At 36.3% G+C, this 27,905-nt stretch overlaps 1 protein-coding gene across 6 annotated transcripts in view; it reads right to left on the reverse strand.

Moving 5' to 3' along the window:
- Positions 1–18,032, reverse strand: part of ppfibp2a (PPFIA binding protein 2a) — a 30,899-nt gene extending 12,867 nt beyond the window's left edge. Inside the window, exons 1-9 of one of the 6 annotated variants that reach the window (XM_048168766.1) lie at positions 17,792–18,032; positions 11,642–11,728; positions 10,416–10,529; positions 8,677–8,808; positions 5,477–5,632; positions 3,431–3,523; positions 2,182–2,293; positions 1,021–1,053; positions 536–597 (exon numbers count right to left, since the gene is read on the reverse strand). In XM_048168766.1, coding sequence (XP_048024723.1) covers positions 536–597; positions 1,021–1,053; positions 2,182–2,293; positions 3,431–3,523; positions 5,477–5,632; positions 8,677–8,808; positions 10,416–10,529; positions 11,642–11,728; positions 17,792–17,839 — 837 coding nt within the window. In that variant the 5' untranslated portion in view covers positions 17,840–18,032. Of the gene's footprint in view, positions 1–535; positions 598–1,020; positions 1,054–2,181; positions 2,294–3,430; positions 3,524–5,476; positions 5,633–8,676; positions 8,809–8,919; positions 8,960–10,415; positions 10,530–11,641; positions 11,841–17,791 lie in introns of those variants that run through there. The other 5 variants (XM_048168765.1, XM_048168768.1, XM_048168767.1 and 2 more) reach the window with 5 other exon arrangements.
- Positions 18,033–27,905: the final 9,873 nt, after the last annotated feature.

The following is a 27,905-nucleotide window of genomic DNA, read 5'->3' on the forward strand; positions in this document are numbered from 1 at the left end:
CTGCTTCGAAGCTTCATGAAGCAATGTTTTGAAATCGCCCTTCCCTAGATATTGCTGAATAAAGTCGTTATTTTGTTGTTGTTTTTTGGCGAACAAAAAGTATTCTCGTCACTTCATAACATTAAGGTTGAACCACTGTAGTCACATGAACTGTTTTAAATACATCTTTAGTACCTTTCTGGGCATTTTAACTTGCTCTCAATGCAAGCCTCACTGAGCCATCGGATTATATCAAAAATATCTTAATTTGTGTTCTGAAGATGAACGAAGGTCTTATGGGTGTGGAACAACATGAGGGTGAGTAATTAATGACAGAATTTTAATTTTTGGGTGAACTAACCCTTTAATACAGTGAGCTATATTTTGGAATTTCTGTTAGTGGCCATAACAATTATGAACTTTAGTGTTTAAATATTTAATATTTAAAATAGTGTTTAATTAAAGAAATAGTTTTAAAAATTATTTGTGATTTTTTTTTTTTCTTTGAACATTCAAAATTTAAAAATAAAAAAAATGAAAAAAGAACTCTATAAACCTTTTCATTATTGGCAGCAATAAGTGATTCCATTCCTGTCTTTAACCTTTGTAGCTCTTGATCTGTTGACAGAGACCAAAAAATGAAAGAGACAAACATTAAAACAATACCATGACAGTGAAATATGGTGCAGCCCTGTATAATACTAAATGTGCAAGACAAGCAAGTCGATCTGAAATATTGACGATCTACTACCCTAAAAATAATTAAAGTTTACAGTCATGGAAAATGGGAATTACACTGGTCTTAAACTTTTCCAGGGAAAACTGTAAAAAAAGTGGAGCAAATAAATGGTTATAGCTTCATTTTAGAGTCACCAGCTTACAAGACACTCACACAGCCATGAGTTTATAGGGTCACATAAAACAGTAAGACAAGTGAGAACTCACACAATCAAATGCAGGAATTAGTTGTATGTGCACAGATGAATTCTGCATTACCTTTCTAGCACTTTGTGTGAGGTTGTGTAATATAAACAAGCTTACGTTTGGTATTGAGTCTCCTTCTGTATATCTCCTCTAATGGTGAGCGAATGATAGTAAGAGAAAAAAAAACAAACATTATTAGCTACCACAACACACAGCAAACACAAACAGCAATTATTAACAATTGCTGTTAATATTAGTGATTGACTGATAGGTATTTTTAAAAGACAAAATCTATAGAGCAGGGCAGCCAATGGCCAGTGTAATTCAGATCAGATTTAAAGGTTAAGGGCATAATTTCTGTGCCACTATAACAGCACCAATGGGAATTGAAAGAATAATGACTAGCTGTGCCCATAATCGTGTCCTGTCAGGGAATGTACTGCATTTGATAAAGAACTTACCTCTCTGCCATAAATAAGTTTGGGTCCCACTTTAAATTAGGTGTCTTGAACTACTATGTACTAACATTTAAATACATTTTTTGATACAATGCACTTATTGTGTGCATACATGTTTTTACATTGTACTTATATTTAAGAAATACCTGAAAGTAATTACAGATGTAATTAATTTCTTTAATTAAATCTGTAATTGCACTGTTGACTATACGCTTACCTCTTAATCCACCCTTAATCCTACCGCTAAACCTGCCCCTAACCTTACCCATATCCCACCTCAATAGCAGCAAAAGTGTTTTACAATACAATATGAACACAATTTGATGCAAGAACGTAGTAGGAAAAGAGACACCAAATATAAAGTGTGACAAAAGTTTGTTCTATAAAGTATGAATTTGCACATACTACTTTTGTCATACGTTGTCATGTGACCTATAACATCAGCCTCACACTCGGCAGAAGCAGTAGTTCATCTGGGTTATTTGCTTCCTCAATGAATATTGTTTTTGGCATACCTCTTACACTACTATTCAAACATAGTACTGTATCTAACTACATTTGGATGCTGAGACTGCATGAAAAACTGGTTTCCCTGAACACTCTTACTGCCTGCCATTGGTCAGACAACATCTTTTTTTAAAACATTAGCCAACACAAATATCTCAATTGGCCAAGTATTGGCTAATCTATCGGTCTATCGCTAATTAACATGCACAGATGTTTTGGACATCTGTGAAAAATGCAAACAGCTAAATTGCCCTGAACATTAGTTTTGACTGCACCAGGACAGGCATTTGAGATCAGGGTGAGAAAGAAATACCTTTTTCTGCACTGTCCACAGACACTGGAGCACTGGAGAGCAGCTGAGCCTGTAGATTCTCTATTTCAGAGTTCTTACAGCTTAACAGATGCTGTAAACTTATGATCTCTGCCTGAGAGAGAAGAATGATTTCTATCATTATATTACCAAAATGTACAATTAAATTAATTAAAGGTGCTCTAAGTGATCCTGGGTGGATGTAACTTCCTGTTGACGTTCGAAGTGTTGTCAAACAAAACAGAGGCTAGCTAGACCCTCCCTCCTCCTCCTCCTCCTCCCCCTCCCCTCCATGCTTCCTGAAACAGTCATGAACGCGCATTTAAAATCATTCTTGTCGGTTATTGGCTGGAGCATGTTTATTATGATTCATGGTTCATTTATTGCAATTTTCGGAGCTTGTGGCGACTACAGAGACCGCATTTTTTTACAGTGTGTTCAGGGGACAGGCAGCTAGCGGATAGTGAGGAGATGTTTGCTGTATGTGACAAAAAATGTTTTGGCCTAAAAACGTGTGACATCACTTAGAGCACCTTTAAAACTGCAATGTTGCTTGTGTCATTTACAACTATCAGCACATTACCATAATGAGTGCCCACATTTATGGTTACACTGTATTTTAAGGTAATGCTGTTTCAATGTAATTACACAATTACTGAGTAATATTAATTAAATACACATACTTACTATATTAAAGTTAGGGTTTGGTTTAGGGATAGTTACTGGAAATTATGTATAATGTACTGTTATTACTTTAGTAAGTAGGTCTACGTGTAATGTGTACCTACCACATTAAAATAAAGTGTTACCATATTTATATATCTGTTACATTGGGGTGGATGTAGAAATCGCACAGTGATGAGGGGGATTAACAAGAACAGAATGAAAACGAAACCAAAACAGAAAAAGACCGTTACAATATCAACATCCATTCAGTACTTAGCAACCATCAATATGTGATAAAATTAAGTCATTATTAATTGATAATTTGCTGCAACTCTTTTGTCTCATTCTGTGGCAGATCTGATTTGCATATACAGATACATGAAGACATGCCACACAACATTTGATGTCAACGATGCTGGATGTTATTGGTTCTTTGAACATAAGTTTAAATATATGGAAGTACTGTACAAATTACTGTACAAAGAGCTACACTGGAAAATTGTCAGTGAACAACTTAACAACTCAAATTTGAGCCTGTTCCTCAAACAGGACACACAACTTATCAGTCATATTTGTGTGGCAGTACCTGTGTCACCTTAAGCTTCTGCTCATACTGCATCTTCTCTTGTTCCAGCTCGTCAACTCGATGCTTGAGCGTCTTGAGCTCCTGGAGCAGGTTCTTTATTATATTGCACAAAATAATTTAAAAAAAACAATAACAAACAAACATATTTTAGCAAACATTATAATGTATATATTTTTCAATTTCCCCTACTGAGTGGTCTAATTATTTTGACAAAAATCTAGCATAGTAAAAATACTTTCGGCATAAATACCATTGACACTAGAGTTACTGTTGTACACATTATTGTAATACATTGTGGTTAACATGTTAAATTTAGGCAGGACTGCCCAATCCTGTTCTTGGAGAGTTACCTTCCTGCCAAGTTGAGATCCAACCCTGCTCTAATTCATCTGTCTTTATTAGCTGGTTCAGGTGTTTACAGGAGGGTTGGCGCTGAACCTTTCGGGCAGGAACATCTCCAGGAACAGGACTGGGCACTCTTCTTCAAGCGTTAAACAATAGAAAATATTTTTATAGCAATTTAAACATAACCACAGCCCCAAAACTACAACTGAAAGGTATCAGTGGGGCTCCGGAAGTAAAAGGTCACATTCTAACAATCATCCCAGTCCTGCCTGAACTTCTTGAGCAATGATATATGCTGCTGTAGAAGCCATGAAACATTTTGATTTAAATGCAGTTTATAATAATAATGGTTATAATAAATGTTTAATAGCAAATTCAAACTTACATTACCCAAAGTTTTGAAAAGAGCTTGCTCAATTAGATAAGTCACTGTTACCATGACAATGGTAACTGCAGCCAGCAGGATATTTTTTTTTTTCAGACTAGCAAGATAATATTAGCTAACTAATTAACGTTATAGGTGGCATCAGGTTTTTTTTTTTTTTTTTAGGGTTAGAACATGAAACACAGAGAAGTGGAGTTTCCTGAAAAGAAAATGCATTAAAAAAAAAAAAAAAAAAAAAAAAAACATCACCACCACCATTTAAAAAAAAAAAAAAAAAAAGCATTTTAATAGGCAAATACTTAATCTATGAATGGATCATTATTAGAGTGATTATGTTTCTAGCATGTTTTATATTTGGCAACAGTTCTTTTAACTCTAACAGATTGGAATGTGTAGCTTTTCATTTCTTAAACAACCATGTCGGAAGATGTATCATGACCATATTCCAGGATGACAATGCCAGTATTCATCAGGGTTAAAATTATGACAGAACGGTTCAGAGAGCATGAAGAATCATTTTCACACATGAATTGGCTCCTCTGAGTCCTGACCTTAACCTCAGTGTAAGTCTTTGGGATGTGCTGGAGGAGACTTTACAGAGAGCTCACCTCTTGCGTTGTCAATACAAGATCTTGGCCAAAAACTGATGCACCTCTTGATAGAAATAAGTTCAGAACATTTATTTCCATCAAGAGGTGCATATATTTTTGGTCAAGATCTTGTATTGACAATGCAAGAGGTGAGCACTCTGTAAAGTCTACTCCAGCACATCCCAAAGACTTTAAATGAAATTAAAGTCAGGACTCAAAGATGCAAATTCATGTGTGAAAATGATTCTTCACGCTCCCTCCCAACCATTCTGTCAAAATTTGAGCCTGATGAATCTTGACATTGTCATCCTGGAATATGACTATGATACGTCTTCCTACATGGTTGTTTAAGAAATGAAAGCTACACAATCTATGTTTTAGGATTAAAATCTGGGCAGTGTATTTTGCAATTCTTTATATGATCCAATAAGATAAAAAATGCAGCATTTGAAAAACATTGCATTCTAAATATTACAGTATGTATAGTAAAAGTGGGTGGTCACTGAAGAGCTCATACTAAAACAAACACTGTTAATCAAAAATAATACATAATTATAAAAAGATGTCATCCCTTTAAAACACGTCTAACACTAATTCATAAGCACAGACAACATATTGGCATCGATCACAATTTGTGAGATCCAAGGGGTGCCTACACTTTCCATAGTCTGTGACCACAGTTCCACAGTGTTTGAGTTTTTTTAAATGTCTAGATCTCAGACCTACCACTGGCTTTGGCTCAATCAGAAAGGCTTGCACTGGCTCACTGCCACAACCTTCCTCTGGGACCATCTCCACTGGCTTCTCTGGGATCTTAATAGAGATCTCCTGCCGAATCCTACACATCTGCTCCTGAAGCTCACTAATCAGATTCACTACGCTCTGTCAGAGAGGAATTGGGATAGTAAAGAGAGGAAGAAGAAATAAAAGAAGGTAAGAGTGAGTAGGAAGAATGGATTATGGGAAGCAGACATTCAGTGGTTTCTTTCCTATCTGTGTTCTTCAGGTTACTTATATAACTAGATTACAAAATCTATTGTCATTTTTGCAAAACGTAAGTCCCAATATATCCTTTTCTGGAGTTATTGTCTTAACCCTGCCATTAGCAATCATGCATAGCAACATGAGATTATATGATTATCTATCATTCACTGTTATTTCACATAGACACTGTTAAGTAGCATTACAAACATTAGGTCTATAGTTTAAATGAAGGTGTGTGTTATATATAGAACTTTCACATACAGATGCTAGAAGTTGGTTTTCTAGACAGATGTCTGCAAGGCAAGAAGTGTCAATACAAGATTTATTACAACATCTAATTCTAGATGTGTCTATGTGTACCATGTAATTCTATGGCATCTAATTCTAGTGTGTGTGTGTGTGTGTGTGTGTGTGTGTGTGTGTGTGTGTGTGTGTGTGTGTGTGTGTGTGTGTGTGTGTGTTAGATTAACTCCTCAAACAAACTATTGAAAGGGAAATCTGACAGAAGTAACATTCTAGTTTAAAAATATAATAAAATGTTACATAAATGTCCCTTAATGTTCCATAAAAACAAAAACTGTGGTTAGTAATTTTACATACACAAAACCCTAACTAAAACTATTTTCATAGTATTTCATTTTCTCCATAGAGATTTTTTTATGAAAACTTGTCAAAACTTGTTTAAGACACTCCTACTGTAACTAGGCCTATCAGAGGATGTTAATCGATAGTCTTTGCATTAGTTTCAAATTTCAACTTATTTTTTAAAGAATACTGATATTTTTATTTAATATAGTCTACTTATATTTCTTATAATTAAATTTTATTTTTTATTTATAATAGGCTGCTAATACTTATTATGTTATACTTATTTTTAATTATTAGTTTAAATAAAAAATACTTCTGGCATACATTTAAATTGACGCAAATGTGTTTTTTATTTGTCGTGTCCTAAACTATCTGTGTCCTAAACTGATCCATTTAAAGGTGAAGTATGTTGTTTGTGTGACACTAGTGGCAACTAGCGGATTACAAAAATACAGTATATTTTGCAAACGCACCTTGACGCACCACCCAGCATACCCGTTTAAAAAAGTCACCGCTCGCCACTGATTATTATGTTTTTATTTTAGTAAGGTGAGTACTCAACCAAAACTACCAAAAAGTTAAGCATAATCACAAGATCATGCTAGTTTCTTACAAAATGGTGTTTCTTTCATTTTGCTTTTCCAGGTCACTTGTGTGGTTAGGGTGGAACATTTTAAGACATTCAAGAACATCATTCAACAGCACATCTACTAGTCAAACAAACCGCAATGAGAAAACATGCTGTCTGCTCCCATCAGCCTGGGCTTTCTGAAATCAACTTCTTTAGACACGTAAATATCTCACTGACCCATTTCACACAAGCCAAGGTCCCAAATACAAGAGCCTTTGTTAAAGAGCCAAGTCACTAAATGTCTTTTCCAGGATATACTGTGTGGGTAATTATGATCTGAACACAAACCAGCTTCCAATGTAGCGTTTGAAATAACTTCATCGTCTGGGTACTAATCTTTAAAAACATATCAAGTTAACTCATAATTGAATGCATAAAGCTGTCATTAGTTGAGGAACTTGGCTTTCCTGTGTGAACCATAATAGCTTAATAACCTAAGGAGAGCATTATGTTTAGTATGTCAGGCACCAAAGGCAGTGACAAAAATAACTATAAATTTATAAAGCAAAGACAGCAATAAACTTTATTAAATTCAAGAATTTCAACTGTCAAACATAGTTTCCTGTAGTATTTTTCACACCAAAGGAAGCTGTGTTCTAATAAAAGTTAACAGTCGTCTACTGTGTCCAGCACGTGGATAAAAGAACTTTCATGTGAGACACCATGTGACACCAACAGCGTGGTAAACTAGATGGTAAACTGACCTATCTATAGCAGGTAGAAGACCAAGACCTCAGAGAGAGAGAGAGAGAGAGAGAGAGAATGGCATGCTGCTGGAATGCTCATAGGCAGATTGGTGCCATTCCTTCTCTGTATGAAGCCAAGCAGTTGTCAGACATCACACTGAGGTCATGCTTAACACTCTTTCCATGCTAAAAACACTCTGGCTATTTGTCAGTTAGACTCAGCTTCTCTGGATCATTACACAGAAATTTGCTCTGCTTGTGTTGAATGAAACCCATTATGTTTAAATGAAAGGTATAACCGCACAAACACATACAGCTCATGCCAGCACATCGTTATGCCAGAGGAAAGGTATATTTTAGATCAACCAGTTCTATACCACAGCAGTCACTATGAACATAGTAATTACATGAAAATAGCACACAGTAAATTAAAAGACACAAATTTGTTGACATAAGCCCAGACACAAGCTTACAAGCACTCTGTTGACCACTTTTGTGCCAGCAGCTTTTTGTTTAACACTTTTCATTGTTCCTTGAACAATACAGTTTATAAGACTTTAAACACTTCAGTGTTGTTTACTTTGTTTTTTTCACATATTTTTCACACCTACTTACAGTATATGTATTGATAGACAGATACGTTTATTAATAATTGGCCCTTTTGAGATTATTGATCAAAAACTAAGTCCACCTTATTTCATTATAGCATTTGTGAGTAAATATCATCATTACCCCTCATTACCCTCTTGCACTGTAGATTAGTATCAGCACTGAGCATTGAAATACCCATTTTGGTGGCAAAAGCAGAATTTGAGTTCTATATAGCACACATGCATGGTTTTTAGCATGAATAAGTAGGCTTCAGGGAGATAAGATCCCTGGTCTTATTTTAGTGACTGAAAATTGCTATGAGATGGCAATGATAATTTCCACATTGTAACGAGGCTATGCTCAGTCTTCAAGCTACATTTTTCTAATCTACTTTGTGTGCAGTCTGAATCTTTTAAGGTTCATCTTAAATTTTATCAGGGTTGTACCTCAGCTTTATGTTGTCTCTCAGCACTGTTGATGTGTTTGTCCTCCATGTTCCCCAGCTTCAGTTTTAGATAGGACACTTTCTCCATCAACCCCAGCTTCTGTGACTCTAGAGAACTCCTGCTCAGAAGCTCCTATGAGAGTCCACACACAAACATACTTGTAAACACACACATTTTGCTTACACACAAATAAGTGAAACCGTGCACTGAAGGAGGCACAAAGTCCGTTCAAAATCTCTGTACTTTGCTGTTCCACAATGGCTAAATATACACAGGTTATGAGGGCTAAATTTATCCACTTCTCTTGCAGGGACTGACACATGAGAGAGTAAGAGGGAGAGCTTGAGTGCTCTGACCGTGGTGGGAAAAGTACATTACATTTGAGCATAGTAAACAGAAAAGGTGTTAAAATTAAGTGATTGAACAGATTATGTTGTCAAACACTGAATTATAGACAAATTGAAAAAAACAAAAACAAAAAACAAAACAAAAATTTGATAGGACATCTTTCAATATCAGAAAGTGTGCAATTAATATGAAAGGCTGAACATGTGAAATTGTGTAAATGAAAAGTATTTTCCCTTATGAAGGTACTCAAATACAAATACAGATCAATCTTAACTGATGATCACCTGAATGCATGCATTACCACCAGCAGCTACAGCCATGATTTCAATCAATTGGCTGATTTGTTTTAATCCAAGTCATCTGAATAAGTGGTTGATCTCTTGAAACAAAAGTGTGAGCACCCATGGTGTAAAACATAAAAAGTAGTATTCTGCCTTCTTTGATATTGATGGTTAAACTCAGACACTGAACAGGAATCTATTTCAAAATACAGAAGCCCACAAAAACTTTCAAAATGTCAGTAGCTTGTGCTGAGGGGTTTTAAGTGAGCTTCTGAGACTTTCAAAGACAGCATATGGAAAATATTAGACTCATGTCACTGGAATTGGATTTGCCTTTGAAGGCCAAAACCTCAATGACCACAGGCACATGCCCTAAAAGGCTTCCAATCTGAACGCTGGAGATTTAATCAGCTTTAGAGCATTCAAAGCAAAGGCGAGTAGATATGCAGAAATATGCAATTAGCTTACAAGATGAGATTTACAAGCAGAGGAATGTGAATTTAGTCCTTGAAAATGGTATGGATAAGTACAGGAGTCTCACCATGCCTTGAAATAGTTTATCTTTATAAATGGCCCTAATGGATCTAGCAGGTCTACTAAAATGTCAAAGCTTCAAGACCACTCTTTGCTTTTCTCACTTCTCACTTACTTTCACACTACACTAATATTACACTACACATTAATATTTATTTTCACTTCCCTGTCTGGCTGATTACAGAAAAAAAGCAGGTTACCTACTGTCAACTTATTCCCAAGATAATTCCAATGCCCAAATCAACCCAGGCCTTTAGAATACTGCCGAAACTTAAATATTTGGGTTGCCAAGGTGATGTGATGACTAGACCAAAGAATCCCACCAAAGAATTTCCTCACAGGTGCCTCGCTGTTCCTTCTTGGGCACATCAGGTGCAGATTATTCTATTAATGTTAGCCTGTGCTTTAGGAAATCTAATAAAACTGCTTTGTAATCCAACAATGTCAAAGACTATTTTCATGTGGACAAAGATTGTGATGGAGTCACAACAATTCCTCAGTGTTTAAAATAACTCCTAATAAAAATACACAAATGAAAATAATCTTAGTCTTTTTTTAAATAAATATTACCAATACCTGTTGAAGCATCACCTCAGTGGAGTGGAGTTTGTGCTGATATTCCCCAAGAGAATTCTCCAGGTCTCTGATTTTTTCTCCCTGAACCTCCACCTGATCCGTCAACACACTCACCTGAGAAACAGGTTTAAATCAAGTTTTTTTTCATTTGAGGTACATCATCTTTGTCTATTGTCCTTCTAAATTTGTTTTCAGGTCTATGAGAAAAACATTTTTTTGAGTCTAAACACACTCATTATTGTACTCAGAGTCAGACTAAATTCATATATGAAAATATTATATTATACAGATTTCCAAACAAATTGAAGCAATCTAGCATATTCTTGTCAACCCAGTTGATCAGGAATACACAGTCAAAGCACCTACTCTGCACATGTACTTCCTATCAAAACCCAACAAGCCAGAACAGGACTAATCCGTAAAGCTCTGTCTGTTCCCATGACACACAATGATTGTACTGGCTTTTTTTTTTTTTTTTTTTTTTTTTTTTGTACACTTGTATAATGGCTTCAATTATTTTATATAACATCTTAAAATGTTTTTCAGAAAGCCTTCATAAAACTGACATCTATTAATGTTTAATTTGAACAGATAGGCAGTTCACAGCTAATATAGCTCGATTTTGTAATCTACTTACATTGCCTGCAACATTCATCTGATCCCATATGTTTCAAATATTTTCCATAGTTTTCCATTTTCCAGTGCTTTTAAGGAACAACTGGTCATTGGATGTGTTAAAGATTGACAAGTTAGTAGTATTAAATCGTTTTGGTTTAAGGCACGCAGTTAGTAACATGTGAATTAGATATTCATAAGCAGAACTGTATATTTTGCTGTATCTGGTTATATCTGTTATATTTGTATAACCTTTTGGACATAAATTCTGATAGCAAAGTTGACATGCAAAACACTTTTTTTTTTTTGTTTTTTTTCCTCTCTCTTTTTTTCTGTTGGTATTTTTGCTATTTAATGAATATAATCAACCTAAATCCTTAAATTCAATGTTATATGATCAAATGATTCATAGTATGTCTAAAAGATTTACCTTTTTATGTCAATATTGATTATGTACAGTATTTTTATCCAAACGTATAAAAATGTTCTAGGAATAAGATCACATTGAATTCATATAATGATATAAACTTATATAATATAAATTTATTGCAATGTCATACTGTCTAGATGGACTTTAGGAAATTATTTGTAACAGACGGCCCCAAGTTTACCTGTAATACAAGAGATTCTTTATCCCCTTCTAGACGAGACAGTCGCTCCTGGTAGCTCTCACCATTGCCTGGGCCTTGCACATTGACCTGCGGTTCACAGGTGGTTAGAGTTATGTTTACAATCAGCAGAGAAGAAAGCGAAACACTATAAACCATGCAGCGTGAGGCCCACAGCTACCTTTACAGATGCGAACAGTAAATGGCTATTTGTAGTTTTTTTTTTTTTTTTTTTTTTTTTTTTAATCTTGATTCATCTACTGAATATGTCACAGCAAGTTTGCAAAACTTCACTTTACCCAACCCACCTAAGATTTTAAAAAGGAATTTCTTAAGAGGTTTATTTTTCTGATTAGATTTTTGTGCACAAGCTCCATGCAGTAATGCTGAGGGACTTGGAATAAGTCAATGGTGTGTGAAACACTGTGAATATACTAAAAAGATTTGAGTCTGAAATTCTGCTCTATGCCACATAATGTGAAGCACAGTGAATGAGAGCATTATCCCCTGCATTATGCCAGAGAAAACTTCAAAGAACATAAATGGTTGTTCTGATGTTTTATTAAATGTGTGCTGTATGCATGTGCGCAGGCATATAAAAAGGCATGTTTGCAATTTAGGGGTATAAAGGCATAATATATATATATATATTATGCAATATACAGGGCAGAAAAGTGACTTCAGTTAATGCATTTACACTGCTGCCTTCTAATCTATTCTGTTCCAAGATTCCTGATATTTAACAACACTGGTAAAATTCATTGTTTATGTCACTCCACTTGTCATTCTGTATTTGTAATGTTCCAAATAATGTTCCAAAAAGCAGTGCTGAGTTTTACCTGAAGTTTTTTTAAAAGTCTGAGCAACTGGATTCCCTTACGAAGTGGATCTCAACACTGCATCTTGGATTGACGCTATGGGGCGCACCATTAGCGTGACCAGTTTCTGAAGCATGTGTGCAAAAATGACAATTTCATTGGCCAACATCAGTCTAATGAAAATCTGATGTCATTACCGGAGCGTCCGTGAGCATAAGAGGGTGCCTGCAATGTACGTTATCAGTTTTTTGTCTTCAGGGGCCATTTATTTGTAGTAGCGTGTGGTGAAATTATTTACTATAGCCTCGTTACCATCAAAATTACCCGGAACAATTTGTCCCAGGAACTTTTTTCCCCCAGACCTGTTGCTGTCTGCGTTTTCATCGCGGTCTAAAGTTCCATGAAGAGGAGTCTGGTGACATAGGTAATCTGCGTGACTTTCCAGTTCCCTCTGGATTTCGTCCTCCACATATAAGCTTAATAAAGCCTATTTAAACTCCATTATTGATTCGAATAGCAAACAACTCTTACTGTATGCACTGAAACAGACATTTAAAAATGGTGGTTGAAGTAAAATGCTCAGCGCCCAAGTCACACCCCCGAAAGTTCCTGAAAAAGTACTACCTCGTGAGCAGGGACTTTTTGATGAGGGAATTTTTGCCCGGAACTTTATTTAGACCCTGGTTCCTGCAGTCGAAACACACCGAGTACCACCCCAAAGTCCCTAGTTCCTGGGGAAAGTTCCTGTGGTGGAAACAGGGCTTATGGAAAACTCAGACAAGCATTTCAGGAAGTGTGTGTCTCTATGTCCCAGTTTTTTTATGCTTGAGGACACACACGATCTGTATGTTTGGTGTTTGGGTGAGGAGCATGTGCGTTCAGTTCTTGAGGGTTCTGAATGCACCTATTGTGAAAAATCCTTAATTTTCGAGAGATGAGAGACAAGTGTCTGCACATCGCAGCTCGGGCCCTGCTGTAGCCAAGGCACAATGGAGGTTGGAGTTGTGAGGATCACAGGTCGAGCTGGCTGTGGAATTCGAAAAAGTTACAGTTCTGTCATGTTCTTCAGTAACCAGTTTGAGCAATCTTAATGTGCCGTCTCTTGATGCGATTGAAGGGGGAGAGTATATCGCTTGTATTGAGCCTGCCAGTCCCACATATGAGGAGTTGTTAGATTTTATGGCCAACGGCACTGACATCATGGGACACGTGACAATGGCAGTATTGCATGACTAGAACATGACACAAACAAGGGAAGCACATGGCAAACAGGAAACATGAAACAAAACAAAAACTAGATGTGACAATAAGGACATCATGATCACAAATCAAATAGCCACGTTTCTGTTATGTGTCTCTCTTATAAACCTTGTACGATATGATCTGTTTCTCTGTCTCACTCTCTTCCAGAGATGGCAAGCATTCATGTATTCTTCATTCTGTATTCTATTCCCAACTTGTTCTGATTTGCATTTTTATACATAGTAAAATTTGTTTTAGCAATTTTCAACCACTGAAAACTTCCATGTGAGGAGGTGAGTCAACAGAGGAGGTGAGATGCTGGAATGAGAAGACAAGATCTAAGGAATGTAATAAAAAGCTGTTTTGTAAAGAAATCAAATCGCTGAGGAGAAGTAGTATTCCTCCTGGCAGACTCCCTTTGGTAGCTGTTCTTTAGGGTTGAATGAAGAATAGAACCCTCCCCAAATGTCTGGGGTTTTAAAGTAGGGTCATCAGCTCCCCACTGGAGCCTTAACCAATCCATGTATAACCTAACAAGTTGAGGTAATTTCCCTTATAACATCCTTTCTTGTTATTGAGCACCTTTTCGAGTGCTGGGATTCTTTGAAATCTGGTCAGGTCAAGGCAGGCTGAGAGCTCTTTTACCCAATTGCTCTGGGGTAGTAGAGCTGAAGCTCCCCTGCAGTTCCCTAGGGTTGAATTTTTAGGTCAAGGATAGTGAGAAACAATTGCTGTTCATGAATATTCTACCCCTACAGGTAGTGGTGGGCCAAGGTCACAGTTTAAAACTTTCTCCCTAAGCAAGTATTCCCTATGGGGCTGTGTCAAACAAAATAATTTGACAGCTAAACCTTAAAGCTCTGCTCTTAGACTCCATGTGGGTAATGCCTGGCCCACAAGGAAGAGAGGAAGGTTGTAAAGGCTGGGACTTTCCTTGTCGCTGAGCATAGAAGCTTGGGTAATGGCAGAGGGAATATTACCACTTGAGAGCCTCTATGAGTCTTAGGACGCACCCTGAAAGATTGATACATCTGATTCTGTAGCGTCAATTTGCTATGCTGATTATGGTTGTGCATAGGCATAGCTAATGAGGTAGGCATTCCCTCAGCATGACGGAGTGTGTATTTGTTCCTCATAGCATCAGTCCAAGACACAGTGTTGAGTTCCACTTTTAAAGGGAACGTCTTATGTTACAATAGTAACCATGGCTCCCTGGGAAGGGGAACAAGACACTGTGTCGCCATAGACCAAGGGTGTCAAATTCTGGAGGGTCACTGACCAGCAGAGTTTAGCTCTAACCAGTGTTGGGCACGTTACTTTAAAAAAGTAATTAGTTATAGTTACTAGTTACTTCTCACAAATAGTAACAGAGTTACAGAGTTAGAGTTACATCATTATAAAAGTAACTAATTACCAGGGAAAGTAACTATTGTGTAACTTTAAAAAAAATAAAAAATTAAAATGTCAAATAACTTGAATGCCCCCAATATTAAATAGAAGTCTAAGAATAAATAATTCTTGATCCGACTCGTGACTCATGATCCGCTCTTGCTTATGAAATTTCTCTGTAATGTCATTAAAGAAAATGTAGTTTCACATATATGTTTAAATAGTCCTTTGTTATGTTTTAAATTCATTTACTTGATTATGAAAAGTGAACAGCATAAGTAAGATGCATCATAAGATGTGCAATATATCAGGAGTCATGGAGTGGGTCAGACGTGATTTTGATCACTTCATTAAGTTTTGTTTTATAGAAAGCCTCTCTTTAAAGTGAATTTCGTTTTGTAAAAATTGTATCTTAATTTGATTCAATGTTTCATCAACCAATTGCCTGGATTTAATAAATAAGAAGCAAATATAGCAGACAATATAATCAAGGATGCGCGGGCACGATCATTGGTACGTGAACTGGAGCGCGACTTATAGGCTAAATGAACCGAAACTCAGCGTATAGGCCGCTTGCCTTGCAGACATGAGAAATATATCTATAGAAAGCTTGAAATATCTAAAAACGAAAATAAATAGGCTACTCTATTATGTAGCCTAATCCGAATGAAATGTATATTCTCTCTCTAGGCGTGTCCAGTATATGCGGAGATGATGAGAGTCAGCAATGTCAATTTCATCTTATCAGCCGACACTGATTCAGAAAACATTACTTTATTAATAAACAATTGTTTCCTTGCTGTTTTTTGTCATATACATAATCATTACTTTTGCCGGTTCTTTATGGCAAGCGTTATGCATGCACTTGAGTGCATAGCCTATATTACATAAACGCTCATTATTAGTTTATTCTCTCCAGTATTTAAGAAATTAAATTAATATAAATGTGATTAGTCAACTAATGGCTTAAATGAACAACTACTAGTTGACTAGAAAAACTTATTTCACATATTTTCGATCCAGCATGTCACAAAGGGTATTCTGGCTTGAGCTTGCGCTCAGCTCGCATGCTCTGACACACACACACACAGAGAGAGAGATACAGAGCATTGTACATTATTATCAGTTTAAAATTATATTTGTATATGACTAACCGCAGCACACACCAGAGAAAAATCTTTGCAGGTCCTATGGCTGAGAGCTTACTTGGATGAAAACCGCTTCAGTGAGCTCAATTATAGTAACGCGGCATTTTTTTTTTTTTTTGTCAGTAACGGCGTTGTAATGGGAGAAAAAGTAATTTGTTTGATTACTCGTTACTGAAAAAAGTAACGGCGTTAGTAACGCCATTTATTTATAAGGCTGTTATTCCAATCACTGGCTCTAACCCTAATTAAACATACCTGAATCAGCCAATCAAGGTCTTCAAGATTACTAGAAACTTCCAGGCAGGTGTTTTGGAGTTGGTTGGAACTGCACTCTGCAGGACAGTGGCCCTCCAGAGTTTGACACATGTGCCATAGACTGTCGACGGACAATGAAATTGTTGCGTTTGCACACGTGCTTTAAACTCCAATCACGCTGATGGCGTTCCCCATAGTGTCAATCCAAGATGCAGTGTCTTGTTCCCCTTCTCCCCTTACATAAAGTATTGCTTGGCCTTTTTTTTTTTCTTTTTTTTTTTTTTTTCAAAAAGTCTAAAGTCTGAAAGATACTTATGTTATTTAAAGGCAGAGGTCTTCAACCTTGCTTCTGGAAACTCACTCTACTGAAAAATTGATTTCCAACCTACTTCAACACATTGAGCTGTGATTTTCAAGTAATCTTGAAGACACTGATTATCTGATTTAGGTGTCTTTGATTGGGGTTGGAGCTAAACTCTGCAGGACAGTGGACCTGCAGGGTCAGATTTGGAGAATTCCTGTCTAAGGAACAACTGTATAAAAACAATATTCAAACTAGATATGGCACTCATAATTCTTCATAATTCTTTAATGCCATGCACACATCAGGCATTATTAAACATTTATAGAGCTTAATCAAAATTCAAAAGAGATTCACTAGGAATTGCACAAATAGATAGTGAGATTTTGATGAGCTGTCTAATAAATTAGATATTAAAATAACCCAGACACAACTCACTCACTCACTCACTCACTAAATAACAAAAAAAAAAAAAAACAAACAAAAAAACAAAAACAAATAAATAAATAAATAAATAAATAAATAAATAAATAAGCCTTAATGCAATTTTCATGCTGAAATTTCTCTATTTTCATGTCAATTATGGATGGTTGTGAGTGATGCTGTAGACTGACACAATCTGATACACTTTACTGGGACTATACAGCATCATTTTACCACTGCAATCTAATATTTTTTTTAGAATGCAAAATGGGCACTTGACCACAACACACATCTGCATATACAGTTATATATTATTATGTGGCCATGAAAACAGTTCAATAGAAAACCATGAAAAGATTGTGCATGGATATGCATCTCACGTGGTTCTTAATGTACCTGTCAATTCTACACAACACCAAGAATGAGATTAACAATTGCATGAGCCCTATCTGACTTCCAAATAAATCCATGAACAAATTAAGTCGTTCTTTACATATTGTATATGCAAGATTAAGCATTTAGATTTATTAGTGACAAAAATGAAAAAGCATCCAAGAACAGAAACAGACACGCTTACCTTTTTCAGCCATGCAAAATGTTTGTAAAAATCAAAGTCCCATTCCATTTTGCAGGGCCATTATAAGATCCTTTAGTTTGATACTATCACAACTATCTCAGACACTTCCGACAGAAATAAAGAGTATTAATATATTTTTTTTTAATTTCTTTTCATCCTTCAAGTACACACCATGCGTCCTTCTCTCTCTCGTCTGAGTTTAGCCTTTGGTTTAGGTTCCTGAGCATCTGGTTTGGAGCAGCGGTCTGTAATATCAGGCTTCACTCTTGCCAGCTGCTCTTTTTTATTTCCCTCCCTTTCCTCCTCCTATACTCTCCTCCTCCACTCTTTTTACTTCTGCCAAACCATTTTTTCCTATTGTTTCTAAACTTATTCTCCCCCTTTCTCTCTTATTAACAAGTGCTGTGTTTAGGGGCTTTCTGTAGGGGAAACACTTTCAAACATGTGAAGAGAGAAAGTGAGTATGCATATATTATTAAAGGGGGGTGCCCCAGAGGAGCAGTGCTCCATTAGAGAGGCCATAGCATCCACTTGAGAACTTATGGAGGTACCAGACAGCCTGCATTTTATTAGATGTGTGGCAGTGTCAAATGAATTTACAAGCAGGATATTCCAAATAGATGCAATATTTGCCATGAGAGTGAAAATAATAGGTGGATTCTTTAACTTATTTATGGACACAAACAACACCTGACATTAAAAGAATAAGGTGAATATCACAAAAAACTTCAACGGAAAAATTATAAAATAAATTTTGCATAAAGAAATGGACCCATTTTTAGGACCCTTTTTTTATTTTATTATTTTATTTTATTGTGACATCAATGTCATGGGATTTGGTGAAAAAGGCAGTGAGATTAGCTGTACAGCTATATGGTCTGTATGGACTTTAGATGGGCTGAGATATTGGTCATATGTTAACTTCTGCTAGAGTTCTACCACTCAATTATACTGCTGTTAACCCAAAATATTAAAATTTACTGACATACAAATTGTTTCTCAAAGTCTGATAGATGGGTTAGACAATATCATAGGGTAGGCTTTTATCAGAGGTGGGATTAAGTCACACATGTGCAAGTCACAAGTAAGTCTCAAGTAGCACGTCAGTTCTGCGCCTGCGTGAGCTGAAATGCCTTTCCGTACCAGCAGGTGGCAGTATCTGAACAGCCAATCAGAATGATCAGATGGCCAGACGGGCCGACGAGCTCCAACGCCGATTCAACATTTCGAATCGGCCGAAAAAAAGGTGACGAGGACCAACTTCCGACGGTGGAGAACACACTAAGAAAACTTAGTCGGTCGATGAACAAAAACTGCCAGACGGCCAACCGTCGACTTGGTGTGTTCCTGCCTTTAGGGTTCAGGTCAGGGGACTGGGATGGCCATGGCAGAAGCTTCATTTTGTGCTCAGTGACACATTTTTGTGTTGGTTTTTATGTTTGTTTTGGATCATTGTCCTGATGGAAGATCCAATCATGGCCCAATATAAGATTTTCTAGCAGAAGCAATCAGGTTTTGAATTTTATCTGTTAGTATTTGATAGAATTCATGATGCCATGTATCTGAACAAGATGTCCAGAACCTCCAGCAGAAAAATAGGCCCACAACATTAAAGATCCAGCAGTATATTTAACCGTGGACATGGGGTACTTTTTATTCATGTGTGCACCAAACCCATCTGGTGGGTTTGCTGCCAAAAAGCTCTTTTTTTTTTTAGTTTCATCTGACCACAGAACCAGGTCGCTTTTGAAGTTCCAATCTTGTCTGACAACTGAATATGCTGGAGATTGTTTCTGGATGAGGGCAGAGGATTTTTCTTGAAATCCTCCCGAACAACTTGTGGGGATGTAGGTGCCATTTGATAATTTTTTTTAGGCTTTCTGAGACTTAAGACTCAACTAATCTCTGCAATTCTACAGCTGTGATGCTTGGAGAGTCGTTGTCCACTCAAACTTTCCTCCTCACCGCGCATTAGGACAATATAGACACACGTCCTCTTCCAGGCAGATTTGTAACATTTTTAGTTGATTGGAACTTCTTAATTATTGCCCTGATGATGGAAATGGGGATTTTCAATGCACTAGCTTTTTTCTTATAGCCATTTTCTACTTTGTGAAGCTCAACAATCTTTTGCTGCAGTCAGAACTATTCTTTGGTTTTTCTCATTGTGGTGAATGATTAAGGGAATTTGGCCTTTGTGTTTACACATATTTGTACTCCTGTAGAACAGGGAGTCATGGCTGGACAATTTCATGCTTCTAGTCACCCTGGTGTGCTAAAAAAATGTAAATATGAATGGGAATATACTTCAGAGATATTTTACTCATAAGAATTTCCAGGGGTGCCAATAATTGTGGCCTATATGTATTGTAGAAAAACTTTTTTTTTTATAATGTGAGTTTCCCCCCACTTTCATTTGTTTTACTTCGATGAAAGGTTAGAATTTTGTAAATGTTTTGAATTAAAGAGCAAAAGGATAAACAACGCAGATTTATTTTCACAGCCGCCTCATATTTACTAAGGGTGCCAATATTTGTGGTGGGCACTGTAAGCACTGTAAGTAGCCATAGCAACTTACTCTCTCAACATAACCTGCTCCGGAGCAGATTACGTTCCAGGGTTAGTTTACTTCAGAGGTATTCAGCAAAGCATGCCCTATTGATAAGACCACAGTGGGCTTGACAGATTTCACAGAGTATTAACTAAGGGTGCCAATATTTGTGGTGCGCACTGTAAGTACTGTAAGTAGCCATAGCAACTTACTCTCTCAACATAACCTGCTTACGTTCCAGGGTTAGTTTACTTCAGAGGTATTCAGCAAAGCATGCCCTATTGATAAGACCACAGTGGGCTTGACAGATTTCACAGAGTATTAATGTATATATATATATATATATATATATATATATATATGATCATGATCAGTCGTAACATTATGACCACCTTCCTAAAATTGTGTTGGTCCCCCTTTTGATGCCCTGACCCATCAAGGCATGGACTTCACTAGACCCCTGAAGGTGAGCAGCAGATCCTTTAATTCCTGTAAGTTGCGAGGTGGGGCCTCCATGGATCGGACTTGATGGATCCTGGTCCCATGTGTAAGTGACGTACACACACCCGGCCATCCATGTGATGTAAAAGAAAACATGATTCATCAGACCAGGCCACCTTCTTCCATTGCTCCGTGGTCCAGTTCTGATGCTCACATGCCCACTGTTGGTGCTTGTGGACAGCATGGGCACCCAGACTGGCCTACCGCTATGCAGCCCCATATGCAATAAACTGCGATGCGATGTGTAATCTGACACCTTTCTATCAGAACCAGCATTAACTTCTTGAGCAATTTGAGGTACAGTAGCTCGTCTGTTTGATCGGACCACACAGGCCAGCCTTCGCTCCTCACGTGTATCAATGAGCCTTAGCCACCATGTCGCCGGTCATATATATATATATAACATAACTGTGTATTCCCTAGTTGCAGAGAACAATGTTCATCGAGAACATTGAGAAAGGAATACTACAGAGACCACATCCACAACCCAAAGGGGAGGTTAGAATGTGGAAGTACATCCTATGGACTCACCTAATGGGAAATAATACATAGGGAAGTGTCCCTGTGGTGGGCTCCTCCTGATAAGGGAGAGGCTACCGGTCACAGCAACTGGCGACGGAGCAGGGGTCTGTCGAGGGGAAGACACAGTGTTCCCAAGCAGAGAAACCTAACAGTGGGAGAATACTTTATCACAATTAGGGAATCACTACATATGAACAACTTAGCCAGATTACAAGGGCTCACCTGAAAGGGGCATACCACAAGTAATAGGCCTAGTAGTGAATTCCTCAGCTGAACTCCCTACCGATGAGTGGCTCGAATTCCAGGCATGATTTACTAACAGAGAAAGCTTGTAGGTCCCCCACCCTCTTGACAGAAGTGAGCGCAAACAGGAGGGCCATCTTCATAGAGAGAGAACTAAGCTAGACTGATTGTAAGGGCTCAAATGGATCGTTCTGTAAGGCCTGTAAGACCAAAGAAAGATCTCAAGAAGGGATGAGACGAGGTCTTGAAGGAGTTAGCCTTCCAACACCTCTCAGGACCAAATTATCAGGTCGTACCTATAAAAAAACCCTGCCACCTACAGTGTTGTGGTTTGCCGTTATCGTAGCTATGTACACTTTTAGGGTGTTGGCGGACAGGTGCCTCTCAAGGTCCTCCTGGAGATAGGAAAGCAAGAACCCAACTTTTTCCATTAGAGCTCCCACCTCTTTTTCCAGTTGACCCAAAGTTCCAGTCAGGCTAGGTGCTCAAGGAACAAGTTCCTGTGCACACATAACTCTCGCAGTTGTCAAGGTAGAGGATGTGAATGCCCACCTCCTTTAATGGGGCATGGACAACCTCTGCAACTTTTGTGAAGATGCAAGGAGACAGGGCAGCCTGGTTTGTTAAGAACCTTTCTTTTTCAGTAACCAGTTTGAGCGATCTAAATGTGCTGTCTCTTGATGCATTTAAATCCACCTGATGAAGTAGTTCACTTACTACAAAAGAAAATACATTTATTTATTTATTTATTTTATTTTTTTGGTCGTGTCTGCACTGGGTAAAATCTGCTATTTTATATTTACCAGTGAAGGTGGACAAGGCTTAATAGATATAAAAAGCAGAATCAAGGCTAATAATTATGCACACCTGAATATAAGGTGTTTTTTTTTTTGTTTTGTTTTTTGTTTTGTTTTTTTCCAGCCTTCATGAACACTTATATATCACTTATAAATGATTAAATACAAAATTAATGGTAGTTATTAAGATTTATGTGGTTTGGAATTAGTAAGATGTGCCTGGAAAAAAAAATGATCAGAAAATCAACGTGCCTAATAATTCTGCACGCACTGTATATATGTACAGAGTTTCATACATTTACATGTTAGGTTGTATCCATGATTTATGATTCCGTTCTAGGGGGTGGCATAGAGCTCCCCTGCCACACCCATGTCCCAGCTTTGGCTCCTGAAAAGAGAACCACTGAGTGATAAAATTAGTATGACCTAGTCCTTTATATAGTTCTGCTTTAACCTAAGGCCATGAGGGGTTATGCGTACCAGTCCAGAGGTTTTGATAAACAGAGCAGTCCTAAATGTAACACCCTGTATGGAAAATACCCTTGCCCAGGGACAGCTGGTGCAAATGGACAAAGTAGACCATACGAAAACAAACTTGTAGGCATTTACTACCGCAGTCAAATTTATCTTTAGAATTATGGAGCTTACCAGCTATGATGTCATCCATCTGCTCTAAGGCGGCCTCCAGCATGACACTCACATCTGATGTAATGCTGAAAAATTATCTGATTCTATACTTTAACCAGCACTGTACACAAATACAGGCATCGGTCATCACAAAAATCCCCTATGTATAGATCCACAAAAAAACAAAAAAAACTGCAGCATTTCATGTGAATGCTCCTCATACTCAATATGGATGTGGCTTATGGCTTTAGAGCTTCCTTTCATTATGTGGTCATCAGTCAGTCTGCTGTGAGTCCTTCTGGCCAATGAAGATGCAGCAGGGGTGTGGAACCTCTGAAGTGTATTTGCATGCGAAATATATTTTGGGTAAATACTTACCCCCCCCCCCCAAAAAAAAAAAAAAAAAAAGTAAAGTGTAAAGAAGATTTAGTTTGTCAAACCTTAAATTAGCACTTTAACTTCTCCTTTTATGATGTTCTGTTCTGTAGACATTTACTTTTACCCTACACAATAATTAGGAATTAGATTAGGAACTTATTTATACATTTTATAAAAAATTTATAAATTTATACATTTTATTAAAAAAAACTTGCTACAGTGTTTTGAGTGAGTTTTAGTATACATTATGTCACTGGTGGTAGCTTACTACAATATTTTGTCACTAGATATGGGTCATATTATTCTTTAATTGCAAGCATACAGGATTTTTTTCAGTAACGAGTAATCAAACAAATTACTTTTCCCCCGTACCAACACTGTTTCCGTTACTGACAATAAAATGCAGTGTTACTATAGGCCTAATTGAGCTCACTGAAGATACGTTTTTATCCAGCTCTCTCTCAGCCATAGGACCTGCAAAGTTTTTTCTCCGGTGTGTGTGTTGGGGTGGGATACTAATGATGCTAACTAATGATGATTGGTGTGTGACTAGAGATGATGGACCTGCAAAGCGTTTTGTTGTATAGTTAGTCATACACAAATATAATTTTGAACTGATTAATGTATGATGCTCTCTCTGTGTGTGTGTGTGTGTGTGTGTGTGTGTGTGTGTGTGTGTGTGTGTGTGTGTGTGTGTGTGTGTGTGTCTGTGTGTCTGTGTCAGAGCATTCGAGTGGAGCGCAAGATCAAACCAGAATACCTTTTGTGACAAGCTGGATCGAAAATATGTGAAATAAGTTTCTAGTCAACTAGTTCATTTAAGCCATTAGTTAACTAATCACAAGGTTACAGGAAAATCAGATTAACTGCATTCAATCTATTAATATTGTTTATCAAATTAATGTGATATATTAATTTATCAAATCAATCACATTTATCTAAATATGAATGGAAACGCATCAAAATTAAACTGTATATTCAATTCCATTAAAATATTGTGACATTTGACTAAACTTGCATAAAGAATAAAAAATATTTAAATATGGCCAATCAAGTGGTTTTATTTCCTAAAAAAATGCTGTTATTGTTGTTGTTTTCAATGAATTATTAATGCAATGTTTCCATAACATTATTTTAATTATACTCGACATTAGGCATTGTAATATATATATATATATATATATATATATATATATATATATATATATATATAAATGAACAAAAAAACATACCTGACAATACGGCTTCTTCAGACCATGGCAAGGAGATAAATGCATAAAGCAAAAACAAAACAAAACCTTTTTGTGAAATTCCTTTGTCTACAAATGCTGCCTCCAAAGTCATTGCCTGATAGGAAAGTGAGGCTGTCCACGATTACAAATGTGAAGTTTATTTTATACAACGTCACTATGAATTTGAAAATTTTATTTTATTTTATTTTATTTTATTTTATTTTATTTTATTTTATTTTATTTTATTTTATTTTATTTTATTTTATTTTATTTTATTTTATTTTATTTTTTTTGTAAATTGATGTTGGCTTGAAGTTGAATTTGTGTTACTTTACCTCATTGTAAAAAAATTGGAGCAGGATTTACTTGAAAAAAGCTTTTCACAATTTTCACTCAGAAAAGGCTAGTATGCCAAGTAAAAGACTAAATATAATTAGTAGTATTGTTAGTAGCTTTAATTAGACAGTTTAAGTTAAGTTTACTTGGGAATTCCCAGTAAATTTTATTGACTCGTTGTTTGTAAATTTTACTTAAATAATGCTTATAAATATAATATTATTTATTGCATTTCTTTTACTTAAGAGTCCTAGTTATCTTTCTTAGTTATCCTGAGTAACCTTTACTTCAAATATTATTTAAACATTAATTAATATAATTTGTGGTGTATTACTACTGATGTTTTCAGTATAAAAACACTGACAGACATTTTCCTTGAGTGATTTTATTTGAATTAAACTCTTGAAAAAACAGATTAAACAAAGGCAATAATAAAACAAATGGACAAAAAATAATGGACACATTCATTAAGGTTAACTGCTGTTTATGGAGGACCAAATTACTCAAAATGAAATAATTAAATAAATAATGAATTCAATAAAACAATAATTTAATGTATCAGTTTATTCTTAAATAATTAAATAATTAATTAATTTAATTATTAGTTCAATTATTAAATAAATCAATAAATAAATGTATCTATTTATTTTGTAAAATTCCATAAAAACACAACATTTATTGTTTAATATATTTCACAATATCCTCTTTCACACACTATTATTGTGTTTGTATTTTTTCATAATTAAATGTGCTTTTCCAAAAAAGCTGTTTTTCATAATAATATGCTGCTTTTTTTTTTTTATGAATGACACATATTTGACGAATCATGCATTTCCAAAGCACAATTTTCCCAAAGATTCTTTTCATAATAATAGAGGACATTTCACAAATGCCAATCAACAAGCAGTGGGCGGTGCTTGGCGCTAATTGGCTAATCCTTTTGGATGAATTACTCAGGTCTGGTGTGGTGAACTGAGCGTTCGATATACATCTTTTTTTACAGTTTATGATCGGCACTGTGCAGGCCGATCGGCGTATGACATCAACGTACCGCAAGAGCGATTCAAACGCATTCTGCGATCGGCCTACACAACTCCGATGCATCTCGAACAAGCCTTGGGAATGAATATGGCTGTAGGACTTGATCTAGTTAAAAACACACTGTTTTCATTTGCAGATGAAGTAGAAGGGAATGTTTTGTGTGGTGCTCTGTTATCTGGATTAGACGACAAAGCCTAAGGGATCTGCAAGTGGCAATGAGTGCATCAGAGGATCTAGAAATTAATGACTAATTACATATGGAACACTTTACCAGCACTGAAGAGTTCTTGTAGATGAGTAGTTGTGTGACAGGCGTAATTTGCAGGTAGCACATGTGATGTCCCCACCACTTTTTACCAGGGTCGATATTGTCCCTACCAACTTTTTTTTTTTTAAATCTCACTGTACATATATATAATTAATGCAAATTAAACCGATCCAGTTGACATTAATTTGTGTTAAAAAGAGGCGATCTGGCGCAGGGATGTGTTGATTTTGATACCATGCTGAGTGTTCGCTGCCGCTGTTATCAGTAACGGAAACGGAACATTCTCTTTCGGCTCGTGCACAGTTTTCACACAGACCAAACACAGACGGTCTATCGCTAATGCCGCTGCGGAGCTATATTCTTTCCGGTTTAATCACAAAACAAAATGCACACAAACTTGTCCCCGCTCTTGATATACAATCATTGCTGATCATTTGATTTTAATGATAAGAAAAAAACTTCATGAGGGTGGAACATGGCATATGTCTAATGTCACCAACCACAAGAAGATTGATTTGTCGTGTCTGTCCGCTCTCCAACTTTAAACCAATTAGCACCAAGCACCACCCACTGCCTGTTGATTGGCATTTGTGAAATGTCCTCTATTATTATGAAAAGAATCTTTGGGAAAATCGTGCTTTGGAAATGCATGATTCGTCAAATAGGTGTCATTCTTAAAAAATGCAGCATATTATTATGAAAAACAACTTTTTGAAAAAGCACATTTAATTATGAAAAAAATTATATTTGAACAAAATGATTGTGTGAAAGAGGATATTGTGAAATATATTAAACAATAAATGTTGTGTTTTCATGGAATTTTACAAAATAAATAGATACATTTATTTATTCATTTATTTAATAATTTAATTAATAATTAATTAATTATTTCAGAATAAAGTTCCATTAAATTGTTATTTTATTGAATTCATTATTTATTTAATTATTTCATTTTGAGTAATTTGGTCCTCCATAGCTGTTGGCCAAAAACATGGCCAAATGGTTCAGCATCTTTATCCTATCCTATCACAGACGTTTCAATGTATTTAACAGAGCACAACAATTTAACGTGAGATGCTATAATCTTACATACAACACTGTGATAAAACAAATAAACCTCTGCTTCTGTTTTCTTTAGCAGCACTGCATTACTTATACATTACACTGCATTACAATGTTTCTGTGAAACAGTACAGTATAGTACAAACTTAATTTACAATAACAAACCTTTTTTAGAACATTCTCAATTGCTGAAAAAAATGAGCAAATACAAAAAGTGTAAGTGTCAAACAAAATGGCCAACTAGCAGACTTATATTAGTAGCTTTCTATGCAAAGAGCTAACTTTTGAAAAAAAAAAAAAAGAAAAAAAAAAACATTTAAAGGGTTAGTTCACCCAAAAATGAATATTCTGTCATTAATTATTCACCCCCATGTCGTTCCCACACCCTTTAAAGCATCCAGCCCAAGAAATATTTTTTGAAAGACTTCAAATGTGTTTCTCAGCTTTGGGGGATAGTTTAAAGGGTTAGTTCACCCAAAACTGAAATTTCTCTCATTAAGTACTCACCCTCATGTCTTTCCACACCCGTAAGACCTTCATTCATCTTCCGAGGGTT

The sequence above is a fragment of the Megalobrama amblycephala genome, linkage group LG19, assembly GCF_018812025.1.
Source record: "Megalobrama amblycephala isolate DHTTF-2021 linkage group LG19, ASM1881202v1, whole genome shotgun sequence".
NCBI classification, from domain to species: Eukaryota; Metazoa; Chordata; class Actinopteri; order Cypriniformes; family Xenocyprididae; genus Megalobrama; species Megalobrama amblycephala.